General features: G+C 37.3%; 1 protein-coding gene across 1 annotated transcript in view; it reads right to left on the bottom strand.

The window, feature by feature from the left end:
- The window catches only part of CCDC178 (coiled-coil domain containing 178), a 63,125-nt gene extending 54,074 nt beyond the window's left edge, over positions 1-9,051 (bottom strand). Inside the window, exons 1-4 of the mRNA XM_086372363.1 lie at positions 9,028-9,051; positions 8,765-8,787; positions 5,384-5,469; positions 1,888-2,088 (exon numbers count right to left, since the gene is read on the bottom strand). Coding sequence (XP_086228489.1) covers positions 1,888-2,088; positions 5,384-5,469; positions 8,765-8,787; positions 9,028-9,051 — 334 coding nt within the window. The remainder of the gene's footprint in view (positions 1-1,887; positions 2,089-5,383; positions 5,470-8,764; positions 8,788-9,027) is intronic.
- Positions 9,052-19,213: the final 10,162 nt, after the last annotated feature.

The raw sequence follows: 19,213 nt of genomic DNA, 5'->3' as shown, positions 1-19,213 counted from the left end.
TTTACCTAATTAAAATAAGCTCATAGCATATGAATATGTATGAAATCCAACTAATAAAGTTCTAAAAGTAACTTCAGTTCTCAGATGTCTGCTCTAGAAAAGAAGAAAGGTATTGAACAAATAATCAAGGCTTCCACTTTATGAAGAGAAAAATAGTACGTTAAATAACTCCCAAAGAAAGCATGAGAAAGGAAATCAGAGAAGAAATCAATTATACCAAAGCTAAAAAAAATATGAGAAATCAAGCAAACATTGAATTTTTAAATAGATCAACAAAATTGTTGTGCCTTTTGATAAACCAAGATGGGAAGAAAAGAGAGTGAGAAAGTACAAATTACCAAAATCAAGTACAAAAGATATGTCATCTTTACTGCTATTATAAATATCAAAACAGTTATTAGGAACAAGATTGGGCAAGCAAATAAAACAATTACAGTGACATGGACAAATTATTTACAAGGCTCAAATGATGAAAACTGACTCAAGAAGAAAGAGAAAAGAGATTCAAAACCAGTAAATAAATTAAATTAGCTATTAAAAGTATGTTAACAATTTTGGACTTAAATACACATGAATAGAAAACTCATTATCTGGACTCTGGGTAGAAAAATAATGACTTCAAAGAAATAAAAACCCATATTTAAAACTTATAAAGATTTAGATATCAAACTCAAGCTAAGAAATTAGTAATGGTCTAATTCACTGGTCTAGAACCAGTATAACTTCAAGAATCCTAACAGAGGCAACAAAAGCAGTTGAAGTCTAACTGACTTCTATAGAAAATACAAACAGCTCAGTATCAAGGAGAGTCATCAGAAGAAAGAGCAGTAGCTCATTACCCTCTCCTTTGGATAAAGAGAGTTTCTTGTCACACATCTGTGATTTAGACATGTTACTTCTATTGCCTGAAGAATGTGACTAACAGCAGTAACTAATATCATCTTTTTTTCTCTCGGTGTTTTGGTTTAAATTATGGGTTATATAAGAATCTTAATGTCACCCATTTATAAAGCATGTGGACCCTGAATTAAAGCTGTTACCCTATGAGAACATAGAAAAGCTTCCAGCCTCAGAAGGATCAAGTAGTCTGGTATGCTTGATAAATACCACATTTGAAAATGAAAAATCCAAAACCTTTAGATTATTTAACACTTGATCACATGTCCCTCCTTCTGTAACTTAAAAGATAGAGTTTTCCCTTTTAAACATGTGTTATCTACATGACTTTTTTTTTCATGGTTTTTTTTTTAGTTCTTTTTTTTTTTTTAACTTTACAATATTGCATTGGTTTTGTCGTATATCAACATGAATCTGCCACAGGTATACACGTGTTCCTCATCCTGAACCCTCCTCCTCCTTCCTCTCCGTACCATCCCTTTGGGTCGTCCCAGTGCACTCTACATGACTTTTGGAAACATCCTAGGTTTCTGTGCTTGCTAGAAGTTCCCAATGTGAATTTACCATTGAATTCACAAAAGAAGATGCATATAATTCCTAAAATATCACTTAGATGTCTCTCATTTTCCTAGGTTTAAATATGTAGCTGATGCCACCAACTGGAAATCACTTTAAATTTCTAGTAACTGAAATATTATAGTCATTACAGGAAATATGTGCCAAATGTTTGCATGCTCCTTGGGTACCATAAATTCAATGGAATTTCCAACAAATACCAAATGACAGCTGGTCCAGGTTTGTTCAGTGAAGTCCCAATTTATGTCTGCAAACACAGCATTATCACTAATAGTATGTTTCAAATATACACTGGTTTGCATGCAATATAATATGGTCACTTTAAGCACAAGTAATTTTTTAATTCAGAGGTCAATTAATCATCCATGCCTCTCCAATAAACTAAATGACAATATGAAAAATCCTGATTATTACCGTTCTGCACAGCTAATGGGATTTCTTGAAGTTTCCAGATTGACCAAGAATCAATTTGTGTGGTAATCCTTTTCTTTCTTGATTTTTGTCGTTGTAAAGCTTCTTCAGCTTCTGCCCGATCGGTCTCCAGACTTTTAATGAGATGGATGGCCTCTGATAGCAATGTTTCCATTTTTTGCTTCAAGTCAGGACACTTTTCATCTTAAAAGGGAAATATGTATTCATATTTGCTAATAAAATCAGCCTGTAAGCTGGATGGTAGTGGAAGGGGGAGCTAGGGAACCAGTTGTATTGCTATCTTTTAATATTTATACATTTACCAAGAGAATTTTAGAAAAATGAATGAGCCTTGTAAAGACAAGTTTCATTATAATACAATCATAACATTAATTATAACCTTTGAAGACAGATTTTGAAATGGATATTTTATGACAATCAGAGTAACTAAGTCTCAACCACTAGCTTCACACATAATATTTTTGAGTGGAAAAAAAACATGTTCCATTCACAAGCTGTATTATAGAGCTTTATTTTGAAAATATGCTTCTGTTTTCTCCTACTCTATGGGAAAAGCAAACCCTAGTGATTACATCAGATAAATACTGAAAATCCTCAGATGGTTCTTAGGAACAAGACACTTTATATTCTTTATCTTATCAGATAATAACATCCCTAGTTAGCCTTGCCAGAAATTCATCATCGTTTACAAATTCTATTTATTCAGTTATAATACAATTAACTTCTTTATGAAAACATTTGGGACTCCTGCTTCACAGCTCTGGAATGATAAGGTTTAATGTTAACAAAATGATTAACATGGGTATTCATTCATCTATTTATGCAAGAAATGGGTAGAGAGCCTGTTACATTCTAGACAATATGCTCTCTCCCTGGAGGTTGGTCAGTAAGAAAGATGGATATGACTCCTATTCTGGTGAAATTCATACTTGTAAACAGTGGCTTTTGCCAAAATGTGACATGACAAAAAGATATAAACAGAGTGTCAAAAAAGGCAAAGCCTCTAAAGAGCTGAGGCTGGAGGACAAACAGTGAAACTGGATCAGGAAGAAAGGCAACTAACAGTAAACTTTCTTTTATTTTGTTTTCTCTTTCTTTTGAACAATAAAGACATTACTTTTTGCTGGAAAATAGTATTACATAATGGTTATTAGTACAAGCTCACCACTCACACAGTTTTTATTTCTAACCTAGTGGGCTTGTTAAAGAAATTCAGCATATGCTTGAAAAGAATTCTTGAGAAAAAGGTTTTTCTATTGTAATGCACAAAATTAACTTTTTCCAGCCTGATCTTTTATTTGGGTTTTATTTATTTGGTCTATTGTCTTTATTTTTCAAATTCCACAATATCTTAGACACTTTATCTTCTAATAAACGGTCTGTTTTTTATTACAACATACTTATTAAACACTGTTCTCCAATCAGCGTTCATTCAATTTCTATAACAGGGCTTCAGTTGGAAAGATATGATGGAGTTAATGCCACTTAAAATTGAAGCACTTCTGATTAGATATATATGTGTTTTACCAAAGGTGTCCATTATACAAGATGTCTTTTATACTGTTTCTACAATAGCAGTCTAAAACAAATGCTATGGAGTGGGTTGCCATTTCCTTCTCCAATGCATGAAAGTGAAAAGTGAAAGTGAATTCGCTCAGTCGTGTCCGACTCCTAGCAACCGCATGGACTGCAGCCTACCAGGCTCCTCCGCCCACAGGATTTTCCAGGCAAGAGTACTGGAGTGGGTTGCCATTGCCTTCTCCAGGTGTATAACTTAAGGTGTCTCCAATTCTATTTAACATCTCTCTGGATTTTTTTCCAGAATACCATCTCAATTAGTTTTTTTGTTTCATGTTGAATAAGTGAGCAACCACCTGCATTTTTATTAGGGTGTGGGTGTGCTCAGGCGTTTCAGCCATGTCCGACTTTTTGCAACCCTATGGAAAGACTCACGCTCCTCTGTCCATAGGTTTCTCCAGGCAAGAATACTGGAGAGGGTTGCCATGCACTCCTCCAGCGGATCTTCCCGACCCAGGGATCAAACCCACATCTCCTGCATATCCCTGCCTTGAAGGTGGATTCATTACCTATTGAGCCACCTGGAAAATCCCATTTTTATCAGTGGAAACAATTACAATAAATGTTCCTCATCCTGATACTGCCTTGTGTTTTAGAGTTAAATATACATGTTTATAATAAACATAATTGGAATTAGTTATTGTGACCATTAATACATTGATATTTTCTCCTAGAATTTGTTACTGAAAACTTAAGAAATAATTGAATCAGATTTTCACTTTCATTATAAAAGGCAAATACAAAATGTTCATGCTTTTACAGAGTCCTGAGTTTATTAGTTATCCTTCACTAAAGGAAGGCATTTAACAAAGTTTTGTTGCATAAGTAGGAAGAAGTGTTTAAAATAATGTCAAAGATATATTCAAATATGTTGAAATAATTTTTAATACAAATTTTTATACCAGTATAAAAGTTTTATACATTTATATTTGAAAATTGTGCTAGAAGGCTAGTCTTCAGGGCTATGGTTTTTCCAGTGGTCATGTATGGATGTGAGAGTTGGACTGTAAAGAAAGCTGAGCACCGAAGAACTGATGCTTTTGAGCTGTGGTGTTGGAGAAGACTCTTGAGAGTCCCTTGGACTGCAAGGATATCCAACCAGTCTATCCTAAAGAAGATCAGTCCTGGGTGTTCATTGGAAGGACTGATGTTGAAGCTGAATCTCCAATACTTTGGCCACCTGATGTGAAGAGCTGACTCATTTGAAAAGACCCTGATGCTGGGAAAGATTGAGGGCAGGAGGAGAAGGGGACAACAGAGGATGAGATGGTTGGATGGCATCACCAACTCAATGGACATGGGTTTGGGTGGACTCTGGGAGTTGGTGATGGACAGGGAGGTCTGGCGTGCTGTGGTTCATGGGGTCATAAAGAGCCAGACACAACTGAGCAACTGAACTGAACTGAACCATATATATATATATATATATATTTATATATATATATAAGCTGTAATGTCCAATATGGTAGCCATGAACCACATGTGATTAATTTACATTTAAATGCAAGTTAAAGTTAAACTTAACATTTAAATTCCTCAGTGTCACCACATTTTAAGTGCTCGCAAGCTACATGTGGCTAGTAGTTACCCTACTGGACAATGAGACAAAACATATTTCTATTATCACAGAAAGTCCTAATGGACAGTACTGGATTACCATTTACTTCCTGAGAAGTAGACAGGGAAGGACCTAGAGCAGTATATAGTATATTATAGTAATTAATACATATTTGTTGAACAAGTATTTAATCAAACAGTACAGAAGGCTCTTACTTCTGCTAGACACTCAAAAGAATTATAAAACTCATACATGACTCTTGTGAATATCAGAAATACATAAATGAAAAGCTAATGAGCTTTTAAATGTAATTCTGCTTATCTATATGAGTTACAGTCTTACCTCTCAATTCTTCTGGTTTGGGCTCTTTCACCAGTGTAGCAACACTCAGATCTTTTTTCAGGTCTTCTGTGAAAGAAGTTCTGCTCCTTTATAACAGAAAAGAAGCAATCAATTAATAAAGAAGGACTGTACTTACAGTTCGGAGAAGGCAATGGCACCCCGCTCCAGTACTCTAGCCTGGAAAATCCCATGGACGGAGGAGCCTGGTGGGCTGCAGCCCATGGGGTCGCTAAGAGTTGGCCACGACTGAGTGACTTCACTTTCAAGTCTCACTTTCATGCACTGGAGAAGGAAATGGCAACCCACTCCAGTGTTCTTGCCTGGAGAATCCCAGGAACCGGGGAGCCTGGTGGGCTACCATCTATGGGGTTGCACAGAGTCGGAGATGACTGAAGCAACTTTGCAGCAGCAGCAGTACTTACAGTTAGTCAAACAAATTTTAGGTGATGTTTTTACAATGAGTTTTAAATGTCTACAGTGACACTTACTATACATGATAATGGTACTACTTAAGAAATTAAAATAGCAAAATTCTAATTGGTAATGACATTTATACTTCATGGTAGATTAACAGTAATTTAGAATTTGTTAAAATGACTTGAAATTTTTTGAGAGATAGTAAAGCAGTATTTTTTTTAAATGATATTAGTCTCTTCTGAGAAAGTTGCTATCAGGAAAAAAAAGAGAACTTACTGAAAATAATTTGAGAGTTATTTCTCCAATTACAGTTTAGCAGTTTCTGGGAAGACAATACAAAATGTAAGGAGCAAAAGTATGATTTCATATTTGAAGTTAATAATGTTTTAGAAAAATATCCAAATTTTCTTTTCTGAAGAACTTTGCTAGTGAAAGTTCCATATATTGAATAAGGAAACATTTCTCATTATCAGTATTTATCTGGTCCAATTGTTGAATACTAGACTAGTTTTAATTGTATTTATTTTATATTTACTCTATTTTTGACTGTGCTACATCTTTATTGCTGCACATGGGCTCAGTAGTTGCATTTCCTAGCTCTAGAGCACAAGATCAGTAGTTGCGGCACATAGACTTTAGTTGCTGCAGGGCATGTGGGATCTTCCTGGACCAGGGATTGAACACATGTCTCCTGCATTGGCAGGTGAATTCTTCACCACTGAGTCACCAGTGCAGCCCTTTCCAATGTGTATAAAAAGAAGCACACTTCCTCTGATAAAAGTCACAAGAAAATAACTAATACCAAAGCAGAATATTTCATTTTACCCATGTTGTAGCATGTATCAGAACTTCATTACTTTTTATAATTGAATAATATTCCATTGTACAGATATACCATTGTTTATTAATCTATGAGTCCATTGAAGGATTTGAGGTTGTTTCTACCTTTTGGCTATTGTGAATACTGATGATAACAAGCATTTATACAGAAGTTTTTGGGTGAACACTGGTTTTGAAATCTTTTGGGTACATATATCAGAGTGGAATTGCTGGGTCATATGGTAATTCTAGGTTTAGCTTTTTGAGGAAACAGCAAACATTTTCACAGTGGTTGGTCCACTTCTTCATTCCCAGTAGCATTGTATGAGGGTTCCAATGTTCAATAAAAGTGGCAAGATGGCTATCCTTGTTTTGTTCTTGATCTTAGATCATACAGTTAGGTTACTGGATTAGGTGTCTTTCTTTTAGTATAATCATTTATGGCTATGAATTTTTCTCTGGGCACTGCTTTTACTTCATCTCTTCAGTTGTGATACACAGTGTTTTGATTCTCATTCATCTCAAAGTGCTTTTAATTACTTCCAGAGATTACAAATTGTCTCTCTGGTTTTTTATAGCATGCTGTCTAATTTATTTATATATATGAATTTTCTAGGTTTCCTCCTCAGCTGATGAACATCTCTAGTTTTTCATTTCAGTTATTGTACCTTTTAGCTCCAAAATGTCTATTTGGATCTTCCTTATAATTTCTTTTTCTTCATTGATATTCTATATTTGTTGAGACATTAATCTCCTGGTTTTGTTGTATTTTTGTCCACAGTTTATCCCTTTGAGGATATTTGAGACAGTTGATTTAAAGTCTTCGTCCAATAAGCACAATGTCATGCTTCCTCAGAGTATTTTCTTCATTTGTTTTTCCCCTTAATAATGGGAGTAAATTTTCTTTTATTCTTCCCCTGCCTCATAATTTTTATAAAAACCTGGAAATTTTGAGTACTCAATGTGATATGAAAATAAGATTACCATCCCTCTATTGTGTTTATTTTTGATGTTTGTTGTGGGTTGCTTTTGTTTGTTTAGCGATTCTTCCAAACACTTACTGTAGTATTAATATCACATTCTTTTTCACTTGGGGTCACCAAAGTGTTTCTTAGCTTATTGGTGAACTTGAGTTTTATCCAAGTTACCTTAAATATTTGAGGTCAGGAAAAAAAAAAAAGAAAAGAAAAAGGGAAAACTATACGCTTGCTCCCAATCTTAGCGGACTGGCTCTTAGTTGGAGTACTTCTTTCATGCTTATTCAGGATGTTTATAACTCTGCCTCTACCTTCAATTCTTGCCTGTGTAGATCCTAAGGCTAGCCAGAGATAAAAGATTAAGTCTTCTTGGGCTTTCCTGAGCATATGTCCAACACTGTTCATATTTGTGCATTTTTTAATTCTCCAATATAAATGAGAACTTTGAAAAATCATATTCCCCCATTTATAATATCTCTTTCCCCAAATTCTTCATCCCCAGGCATTCTGATATTTTCAGTGTCTGTCCCAAATTATCCACAATCTTAGACACTGGTGACAAGTATATGACCTTAAATACTTTCAGCAAACACTGCCTGGAGGTGGCTCCAGCTCTGTAATTTCTCTAAATCAGGAAAAACAAAGTCAATCTTTGTGTTAGTCCCTTTAGGGAGTCATCAGACTTGTCAAAACACTGAACTATAATTCTTTGAGAATAAGATGTATATTGTTCCATCTGGCACTAGCAATCTGCACAAGTTCAGGCTATTGCTTCATGACCACCACTGATCTGAGAGTTGGAAGATGGCAAGTGGGACATATCAAATGCCACAGCCCTTCCTTCAGGCAAGACAGTCACTCCTTCTGCATTAACTTTTCCCCTTATTGTTGCAAGTTTTGAACTAGATTTCAGATTTTTGCAGAAGGTGACTCTGACCAATTTTTGCCAAAAGTTATAGATGCTTTTATGATAGGACAGAGCCCTGGAGATTCCTATTCTGTTATTTCCAGTGACATCCTGATTCTTACATTTTTAAAAATAAATATTAATACATAACATAAAATTCTGCTCTCAATATCTTTTTTCTTTTGAAATAAACTTACCTACACCAGATTAATCATAAAAATTTGAACATAAAAATGTAAAAGAAGCGTGAAATGTTCTTACCATTCTTCCAAAGAAGTTTCAAACTGTCAAAATAAAAGATGAAAGTCAAATTTTTAACATCTCAAATCAATAATAGATTTAACTAACACCTTAACTCACTGACAAAATTGTAAACACTCTACTTTACATTCTCCTGTTCCTGTCAAATTATACTCTGTTGTTTCCACAACAAGCATACCCTTATCTTAGCTAGCCTTATGCTTTTGTTATCAGTCTCACTTAACTGTTCTCACCCTTCACCTGTTTCTGAACTTTACCTTTACCCTAACAGTCAGTTCAAATTCCATTTTCTCCTAACAGACTTTCCACACAATCGGAAGTGCATACTATCCATTAAATTTCAATATCCTACCATAAAGTGGAAACCACATAATTACATGTTAAGTTTACAAATATTTAGTTTTTCGTAGAATTATCCCGCTGCTGGATTATAAAATCCTTGGTAGGAGTTATGTTGTACAGATGTATTCTAACACTACCTTGGGCTATAAAAGGTACAAACTACCAAAAACACAGAATATATAGCTAGAGTGTTATGGATTTCATGGATAATATCCAATTCAACATTTTAAATCAGACATACGTGATCTCAATTCCCATATCACACCAAAATTTTGGAGAAAAATATACAGGCACATAAGTAAGATCACTGGACAATATATTTGAGAATTTTCAGAAACAGAGTAATCAGATGAGACTGATGGTAAAAATGGAGCAAAGAAAAGTATAACTCAGAAGAGACCAGTGGAAGCGAGGACATGGAAGCAACCTAGATATCCATCAACAGATGAATGGATAAAGGAGTTGCGGTACAAATACACAATAGAATATTCTTCCGCCATTAAAAGGGACACATTTGAGTTAGTTCTAATGAGATGGATGAACCTAGAGCCTAATATACAGAGTGAACTAAGTCAGAAAGAGAAAAATAAATATCACATATTAATGCATATATACGCAATCTAAAAAAATGATACCGATGAACCTATTTGCAGGGCAGTAATGGAGATGCAGCCATAAAGAACAGACTACACAGTGGGGAAGGAGAGGAAGTGATGAATTGGAAGAGTAACACTGAAACATAAACATTACCATATATAAAACAGATAGTCAGTGGGACTTTGCTCTGTGAAGCAAGGGGCTCAAACCCAGCGCCCTGTGACAACAGAGAGGGGTGGGATGGAGTGGGAGGTGCAAGGGAGGCTCAAGAGAGAAGGGACGTATGTATACCTATGGCTGATTCATGTTGATGTATGGCAGAAATCAATACAATATTATAAGGCAATTATCCTCCAATTAAAAAGAAATAAATAAATTTTTTTAAAAAGAAACAAGTGGAGACCATTTCAGGGAAGGTGAAAAGTTTCTGTGTGGAACTCATGAAAAATTCCCAGTATGTGAGAATAAGCTGCTGATAACCAAAGTAAATGCTTCCTTGGTGGCTCACACGGTAAAGTGTCTGTCTGCAATGTGGGAGACCTGGGTTCGATCCCTGGGTTGGGAAGGTTCCCTGGAGAAGGAAATTGCAACCCACTCCAGTATTCTTTCCTGAAGAATTCCATGGACAGAGGACCCTGGTAGGCTACAGTCCATGGGGTCACAAAGAGTCAGACATGACTGGGTTTAGAAAAGGCAGAGGAAGCAGAAATCAAATTGCCAACATCCGTTGAATCATAGAAAAAGAAAGAGAGTTCCAGAAAATTATCTACTTCTGCTTTATTGAAATATGCCAAAGCCTTTGATTTTGTGGACCACAACAAATTTGTCAAGAGATGGGAATACCAGACCACCTGACCTGCCTCTTGAGAAATCTGTATGCAGGTCAGGAAGCAACAGTTAGAAGTGGACATGGAACAACAGACTGGTTCCAAATAGGAAAAGGAGTACGTCAAGGCTGTATATTGACACCCTGCTTATCTAACTTATATGCAGAGTACATCATGAGAAATGCTGGGCTGGATGAAGCACAAGCTGGAATCAAAATTGCCAGGAGAAATATCAATAACCTCAGATATGCAGATGACACCACCCTTATGGCAGAATGCAAAGAAGCACTAAAGAGCCTCTTGATGAAAGTGAAAGAGGAGAGTGAAAAAGTTGGCTTGAAGCTCAATATTCAGAAAACTAAGATCATGGCATCTGGTCCCATCACTTCATGGCAAATAGGTGGGAAAACAGTGGAAACAGTGGCAGACTTTATTTATTTATTTATTTATTTGGACTCCAAAATCACTGCAGGAGGTAACTGCAGCCATGAAAGCAAAAGACACTTGCTCCTTGGAAGAAAAGTAATGACCAACCTAGACAGCATATTAAAAAGCAGAGACATTATTTTGCCAAGAAAGGTCCGTCTAGTCAAAGCTATGGTTTTTCCAGTAGTCTTGTATGGATATGAGAGTTAGACTATAAACAAAGCTGAGTGCCACAGAATCGATGCTTTTGAACTGTGGTGCTGGAGAAGACTCTGAGAATCCCTTGGACTGCAAGGAGATCAAACCAGTCAGTGCTATATGAAATCAGTCCTGAATATTCTTTGGAAGGACTGATGCTGAAGCTGAAACTCTAATACTCTGGCCACCTGATGTGAAGAACTGACTCATTAGAAAAGATCCTGATGCTGGGAAACATTGAGGGCAAGAGGCGAAGGGAACGACAGAGGATGAGATGGTTGGACTGTATCACCAACTCAATGGACATGAGTTTAGGTAAACTCTGGGAGTTGGTGATGGACAGGGAAGCCTGGCATGCTGCAGTCCATGGGGTCACGAAGAGTCAGACACAACTGAGCGACTGAACTGAACTGAACTGAACCAAAGTAAATAATGGAGGGGCTGCCTGTGATGAGATAGGTCACGGCAGTCTGCTGCTTTCCATCCAAAGAATCCAGAATACACAGCCAAAAAGTTACCCTCTAGACATTGCCATGAGAAAAATTCTCCAATCACATTGGAGATATGCCCAAGTTGGAGAGAATATCTAAGAACTTAAGTTATTGCTCTAGAGAGAAGCAAAATAGAGCCTCCCCAACCGGCAGAATCTTACATAGATAGATGCAAATAAGTCCATGTGGGAAAACAAAAGCAGATGAACAAATGAGTGAAAAGATTATAAGGGGCTATGAACCCAAAAGTAAGCTTATTAAGGCAAAAGGAAAGGCCCACAACTTTCTTGCCTAAGCATACTACTTCCTATTTACACAGAGCCTGAGTAGAAATTTTTATATGCTGGACAAAAGCCTTTGAGGTAAGCAGACTCTGATAGTTGCTAAAAATCAAACAAATAATAACAGCAACAAAAAACAGCAAAAACTTATGCCAGCAACCAGTAATCAGTCTGGTTTATCATTTATAAATACAAGGACAAAAAAGAGTATCCAAATATTTGAAAGAAGTTTATAACATGAAAAATAAGAATTTATTCAAATATAACAGAAATACTGGAATGAACATAAGTGAATATAATAATAAATTGAAGGCATATATATCTTTTCTCCACAATATTATAAAAGAGAAAAACGAAATTTGGTATGAGTTTCTTTGGACTTCCCAACTGCGCTAGCAATAAAGAACTGCCTGTCAACACAGGAGTCTCAGGAGATGCAGGTTCGATCCCTGGGTCGGGAAGATTCCCCTGCAGGAGGAAATGGCCACCCACCCCAGTATTCTTTCCTGGAGAATCCTATGGACAGAGGAGCCTGGCGGGTCGCAAGGGGTTGGACACAACTGAAGCAACTTAGCACGCATGCACACATGAGTGTCATTATTCAAATATAAAACAGACTAAAATAAGTAATCATTTCATTACCCATGTATGTGAGAGTTTAGGGACTTTCCTGGCTGTCCAGTCGTTAAAAATCTGCCTTAAAATACAGGGGACACAGGTTCAACTCCTGATTGGTTACTAAGATCCCACAGGCTGCCAAGCACCTAAGCCTGCATGCCACGACTAGACAGCCTGTGTGCTGCAACCACCGGAGCCCACTTGCCACAACTAGAGAGTCCATGCACCTTAACAAACGGTCCCGCATGAGGCAACAAAGATCTCACGTGCTGCAACTAAGACCCAATGCAGCCAAATAAATTTTAAAACAGAATAGTCAAAGACACTTAAAAATGAAAAAAAAAAAAAAAAGGATGGAACTACCTACCAAATATAAAAGTATATTATGAAGCATGTAAATTAGAAGGAGCAAGTTTCATTTTCAACAATATACAGAATCAAATTTTCCAATTTACTCACTTTTACTCACAATTTGTGGCATAATATGCAGATATGCCTGTATACTTTAGGGTCATATTCAACAATGCAGAGTTACTGCTGCATAATAACCATTCTTAAACGCAGTGGCTAAAAACAATCCCCATTTTATTTGCTCATAATTTTGTCAGTCACCAATGTATGATGGGCTCAGCTGTGTGATTTTTTGGTCACTAATATGACCTCAAACTAATGCAGTCATCTGGCCCCTTGACTAGGATAGTTTGTTCAAGACAACCTCACTCACAAGTGATGCTTTGTGACTGCTGTAGCTTGGGCCTGTCCCTCTACTTGGTCATTCATCTTCAAGGAGGCTAGATTATGCTTCTTTACCTGGTGAACTTATGGCACCAGGAGAGCAAAGGCAGAAGCTTCAAGGCCTCTTGAGACTTTTCTTAGAAGCTGTATGACACTTCTTCTGATACATTTGTTGTTTAAAACAAGTCACAAGTCCAAGTCTATGTTTAAAGGTTGAGAGAATAGACTGTCTGTTAAGGTAAGGAGATAGAAAGGAGCAGGGTAGCAATTTTTAATCCACCATTATCTTTGGCTTCAAGTACATACATGTCTCCTGGATGTAAAATGTCTCAAAGATTTAAGTATAACTGCTAAAACTATAAATGTCTTGTTCTAGCCACAAAGTTCTGGTATGTGTGTGTGTGTACACGCATGCATGAAGCAACAGATAACAGAAAAAAACAAGTTACTTTTCTGAAGATATTTTCATTAGAATCAGTTCAGTTCAGTTCAGTTCACTCACTCAGTCATGTCCGACTCTCTGTGACTCCATGAACTGCAGCACGCCAGGCCTTCCTGTCCATCACCAACTCCCGGAGTTCACTCAAACTCATGTCCGTTGAGTCAGTGATGCCATCCAGCCATCTCATCATCTGTTGTCCCCTTCTCCTCCTGCCCCCAATCCCTCCCAGCATCAGAGTCTTTTCCAATGAGTCAACTCTTCACATCAGGTGGCCAAAGTACTGGAGATTCAGCTTTAGCATCAGTCCTTCCAAAGAACACCCAGGACTGGTCTCCTTTAGAATGGACTGGTTGGATCTCCTTGCAGTCCAAGGGACTCTCAAGAGTCTTCTCCAATGCCACAGTTCAAAAGCATCAATTCTTCGGCACTCAGCTTTCTTCACACATCCATACATGACTACTGGAAAAACCATAGCCTTGACTAGATGGACCTTTGTTGGCAAAGTAATGTCTCTGCTTTTCAATATGCTATCTAAGTTGGTCATAACTTTACTTCCAAGGAGTAAGTGCGTTTAATTTCATGGCTGCAGTCACCATCTGCAGTGATTTTGGAGCCCCCAAAAATAAAGTCTGACACTGTTTCCACTGTTTCCCCATCTATTTCCCATGAAGTGATGGGACCTGATACCATGATTTTCGTTTTCTGAATGTTGAGCTTTAAGCCAACTTTTTGACTCTCCTCTTTCACTTTCATCAACAGGCTTTTTAGTTCCTCTTCACTTTCTGCCATAAAATGAAAGTGAAGTTGCTCAGTCATGTCTGACTCTTTGCGACTCCATGGACCGTAGTCTGTAGACTGAAACCAGGCTCCTTCATCCATGCTATTTTCCAGGCAAGAACACTGGAGTGGGGTGCCATTTCCTTCTCCAGCAGATCTTCCCAACCCAGGGATTGAACCCAGGTCTCCCGCATTGTAGGCAGACTCTTTACCCTCTGAGCCACCCATTAAGAGTGGTGTCATCTGCATATCTGAGATTACTGATATTTCTCCCAGCAATCTTGATTCCAGCTTGCGCTCCTTCCAGCCCAGTGTTTCTCATGACGTACTCTGCATAGAAGTTAAATAAGCAGGGTGACAATATACAGCCTTGACGAACTCCTTTTCCTATTTGGAACCAGTCTGTTGTTCCATGTCCAGTTCTAACTGTTGCTTCCTGACCTGCATATAGGTTTCTCAAGAGGCAGGTCAGGTGGTCTGATTCCCATCTCTTTCAGAATTTTCCACAGTTTATTGTGATCCACACCGTCAAAAGCTTTGGCATAATCAATAAAGCAGAAATAGATGTTTTTCTGGAATTCTCTTGCTTTTTCCATGATCCAGCAGATGTTGGCAATTTGATCTCTGGTTCCTCTGCCTTTTCTAAAACCAGTTTGAACATCTGGAAGTTCACAGTTCACATATTGCTGAAGCCTGGTTTGGAGAATTTTGAGCATTACTTTACTAGCGTGTGAGATGAGTGCAATTGTTCAGTAGTATGAGCAGTCTTTGGCATTAGAATAATGGGGGCCAAATACAGACTGCAAAGAATGAATGAGTATTTGGGAGGTGAGGAATCAGAGATAATAAATTTAGGCAACTCTTTTCAGATGTTAAGTGTAATGAGAAGAGAAACTGAAAGGGGGATGGATATATTTAAGAGTATGCATGCAATGAAAAAAAATTTCCTGAAAACAAGAAAAATCAATATTTTAAATGTTGATAGGAGTGAGTTAAGAAAAAAAGGGGATCTGGAAGATAGGATGGTGAGAAAAATGCCTGCTGGAACAAGATCCTTGCAAAGGCAGAAGATGGAGTGCAGGTGAAGGGGGAGCCATTGTGGTGAAGGGGGAAATATTCCACAGAAGGACAAAGAGATTGTGTTTGTGGAATTCAAGAATGTTCATAGGTGAGATAAGGGGGTTTGAGGTATTTCTGTTATTTTGTCTCCTATTTTCTTTGAGGAGTAAGAGATGAAAGAGTAGTGAGGAGGAGGATTTGGAAACCTAAACAAAAGAGAGGACTGGAGAAGCCACCAAAGAATACTAGAGAAGGTTCAGGTTGACAAATAGAATGATTTCAGAGCACTATTAAAGGTCCCATTGAGGTTGGAGACCATGAATGCATAATATCTCAAATATGGATTATTGTGTAATGTTCTCCATCACTATTCAGAAGCCTGGATGTAGAAGTGAAGATGGCGGACCATTAACAAGAGCTCATCAGATCTGGCACTTCGTCAGACTAAAAGGAAGGCAGAATAAAGAAGTAAAGGACTAAATATATCAATTAGTGAGTGTTTTAAGAGATGAATTGATTAGGCAAGGAAGTAAAAATATTGGTATGATACAATGGGAAACAGTGATCTAAGGTTTGAAGTTTCAAATGAAACAGAATTAGCAGAATGAAAGAACTCAAAGTATTTGATCAAGAGGATGAGATGATCAAATACAAGGGTTTCAGAATTAAAAACAGTTACAAAACGGTATAAGTAAAGCAAAGTTTTCCAATTATAAGCCTTTTTAACATTCATGTTATTGCGTCCTCACAGTTGATACACTCTTAAGCAGAGAGATTATTTAGTATAGTAGTGAATAGGATGTTCCTAGGTCTGAGACACACCTGGTCTGGATACTAGCTCTGGGAGAAAGGAGAAATCAACTTTTGGAATCATTTTCCTCATCCATAATTGGGGATATTGGCAGTTTCTACCTCACAAGATTTCCATAAGGATTCAAAAATTATGTATATTAAGTGTTTAATACAGCCTGTGATATGCAGTAAACACTTAATAAATATTAGCTATATTATTATTGCCATTAATGATAAAGTTATTACTTATGTACAATGAATTTTTTATATTTAAAGAATGATTTCTAAATAGTTTCTCTTTGAGCCATTCTTTTAAGTCATGGTAGCACCTTAATGACTTGTATTGATTAAATGAAAAAGATACTTTCAACTGAGTAGAGATAATTTCAAATTAAATAAAATCATCTTTAGTCTAGGCAGTGTGGGTGTATAAGGTAGAAGAAAAGCAAATCAAAACCTCTTATTTGTATGGGAAGATATCCAGGTGATTATTTCCATCATTTTCCAATGTTTTCTCACACTTATACAAAATAAATGTAGGTAAAATGTTCACAGTAACTCTACTTTGAGGAATTTTCTTTTCAAGATTCAGAATTACATTTACGCATCTATGAATGGATGGAGAAACTTATGGCAGCTGGCTTATTTACATAATATATCTACAGAAAAAGGCTGCTTTTTTCAATTTTCCTTAAGATAAGCTGTAAAATACTTAGCTTATTTTGTGAATTACTTTATGTGAGGTCATTTTGGGGCTTCCCTGGTGGCTCAGCAGTAAAGAATCTGCCTGCAGGAGACCTAGGTTTGAACCCTGGATCAGGAAGATCCCCTGGAAGAGGGCATGACAGCCCACTCCAGTATTCCTGCCTGGAGACTCCCAAGGACAGAGGAGCCTGGTGGACTACAGTCCGTAGGGTCACAGAGAGTCGGACACAACTGAAGCAACTGAGCACTCATGCACAAGGTCATTGTTTTAGCTAGCCCATTAGCCATTGTTTTTAACAGTTAGCTCACCGCTCAGAATCCCAAGCAGGAATGGGTAATGAACATGGGCTTTGGTAACAAGGGGAGTGTGATCGAATCCCAACTCTGTCTTACGACCATAAATAAGACTCTAAACTATTTAAAATTATTATTTCTCCATCTATCAGTTAGAACAGTAACCATTCAACAATAGTTCTGAGTTATATTACAGCAGTGGCCCCAGCCTTTTTGGCACCAGGGACAGGTTCCACGAAGACAATTCTTCCTCGAACCAGGCTTGGGGGATGGTCTGGGGACGATTCAAGCACGTTGCATTTATGGCGCGTAGTACTTCTACTCTAATGCCACTGTGGATCGACAGGAGTTATCAGTGTGAGGCCAAAGGTGGGGGCCTTTGACTATTCATACACACCTATCAATCTATTTTCATCATGTTAGCAACATATAATTGTTAGTTAAAACACTTGTGAAGTGTAGAGCATATCATATTCTATCTGTCTGTGCTCAGCTGTTTCCAACTCTCTGCAACCCCATGGACCGTAGCCCGTCAGACTCTTCTGTCCATAGATTTTCCAGGTAAGAATACTGGAGTGGGTTACCAATCTCTCCTTTGGGTGATCTTCCCGACCCAGGGATTGAACTCAAGTCTCTTGCGTCTCCTGCATTGGCAAGTGGATTCTTTTATCACTGAGCCACCTGAGAAGTCCCAGCATATCATATTAATTAATATTAATTCTCTCCTATCTACTTATACTCTTCAAGGCCCAGGCCACCATCAGACAGATGACCTGCAATGCATTTTCTGAAGGAGTGTTCTAATTTGGGGGAACAAAGCAGCAACAGATATAAATACTAACATAGAATGATATAAATAATGTTATTAAAATAACAATACATAGTCAACATATATTGAGTGCATGTCATATGCTATCTAACATGGTATCATTATCACCATTCTCATCTAAGTTCACAGAAGTTGCAGCTCTTAGGGCTGTGATCTTAAATTCTGCACTCTAACTCCTCTAAAAGGAAATAGCACCTTAGATCAAGCATGACAAGGGCCCACTGGAACTCTCTCAGAGCCAGAAACAGTAACAGTGATCAAGGAAAAGAAATAGCACAGATTTCTGGCAAACTTTTCTTCCTATCTGGGCAGTGTAGTTGTGTATTAATTACTTAGAAACGTAATATGAATAAAAGGTATGAGAAGGTTTTCAATCATTCCTAAATTATCCTTTGAAAATAAGAGATAGTTATAGTAACTTCAAGATCGAATTACCTTCAGAATAATAAAGGCAAATTTTAACATTAAAAAGACAAAGAATCATTATATTCTCTTTTAACAGACCTTTTAAGTATTTCTTTAGAACCAAATAACTCATTAGAAAGGGCATTCTGTCCTTTTATACACCAATTTACTCATCTAAACATCTAATCAGTTTAGTGTCCCTGAAAAGGATGTAAATACTATTTAATTTACTAGTCAAGTTGGCTTATGGAAATAACTACTTAGCATGATTGCCGCTGGATAAAGAACAAACATGCAGGAGAAAAAAAAATCTATTTAATAAGGTCATTTCACACTTCTGAAGTGACACTATCAAAAACATGTCCAGATTAGTAAATTGTGCAACTGAGCAAAGATTCTATAAAGAAGTGCAAGAATCATTAAAAATAAATAAATAAATAACTCCTGGGGACCCTTATAGGCCCTATGTTATTGTTCTTTAGTCAGTCAGTCATGTCTGACTCATTCATGACCTCATGGACCGTAGCCCGCCAGGCTCCTCTGCCCAGGGGATTTCCCAGGCAAGTACTACAGTGGGTCACCATTTCCTTCTCCAGGGGATCTTCCTGACCCAGGGATTGAATGGGCATTA

This window comes from Bos grunniens, chromosome 24 (genome assembly GCF_055505025.1).
Source record: "Bos grunniens cultivar Pamir isolate PY7600 chromosome 24, Bosgru_T2T1.0, whole genome shotgun sequence".
NCBI classification, from domain to species: domain Eukaryota; kingdom Metazoa; phylum Chordata; class Mammalia; order Artiodactyla; family Bovidae; genus Bos; species Bos grunniens.
The sequence above is the reverse complement of the archived record's forward strand: the minus strand, read 5'-3'. Positions and strand labels throughout refer to the sequence as shown.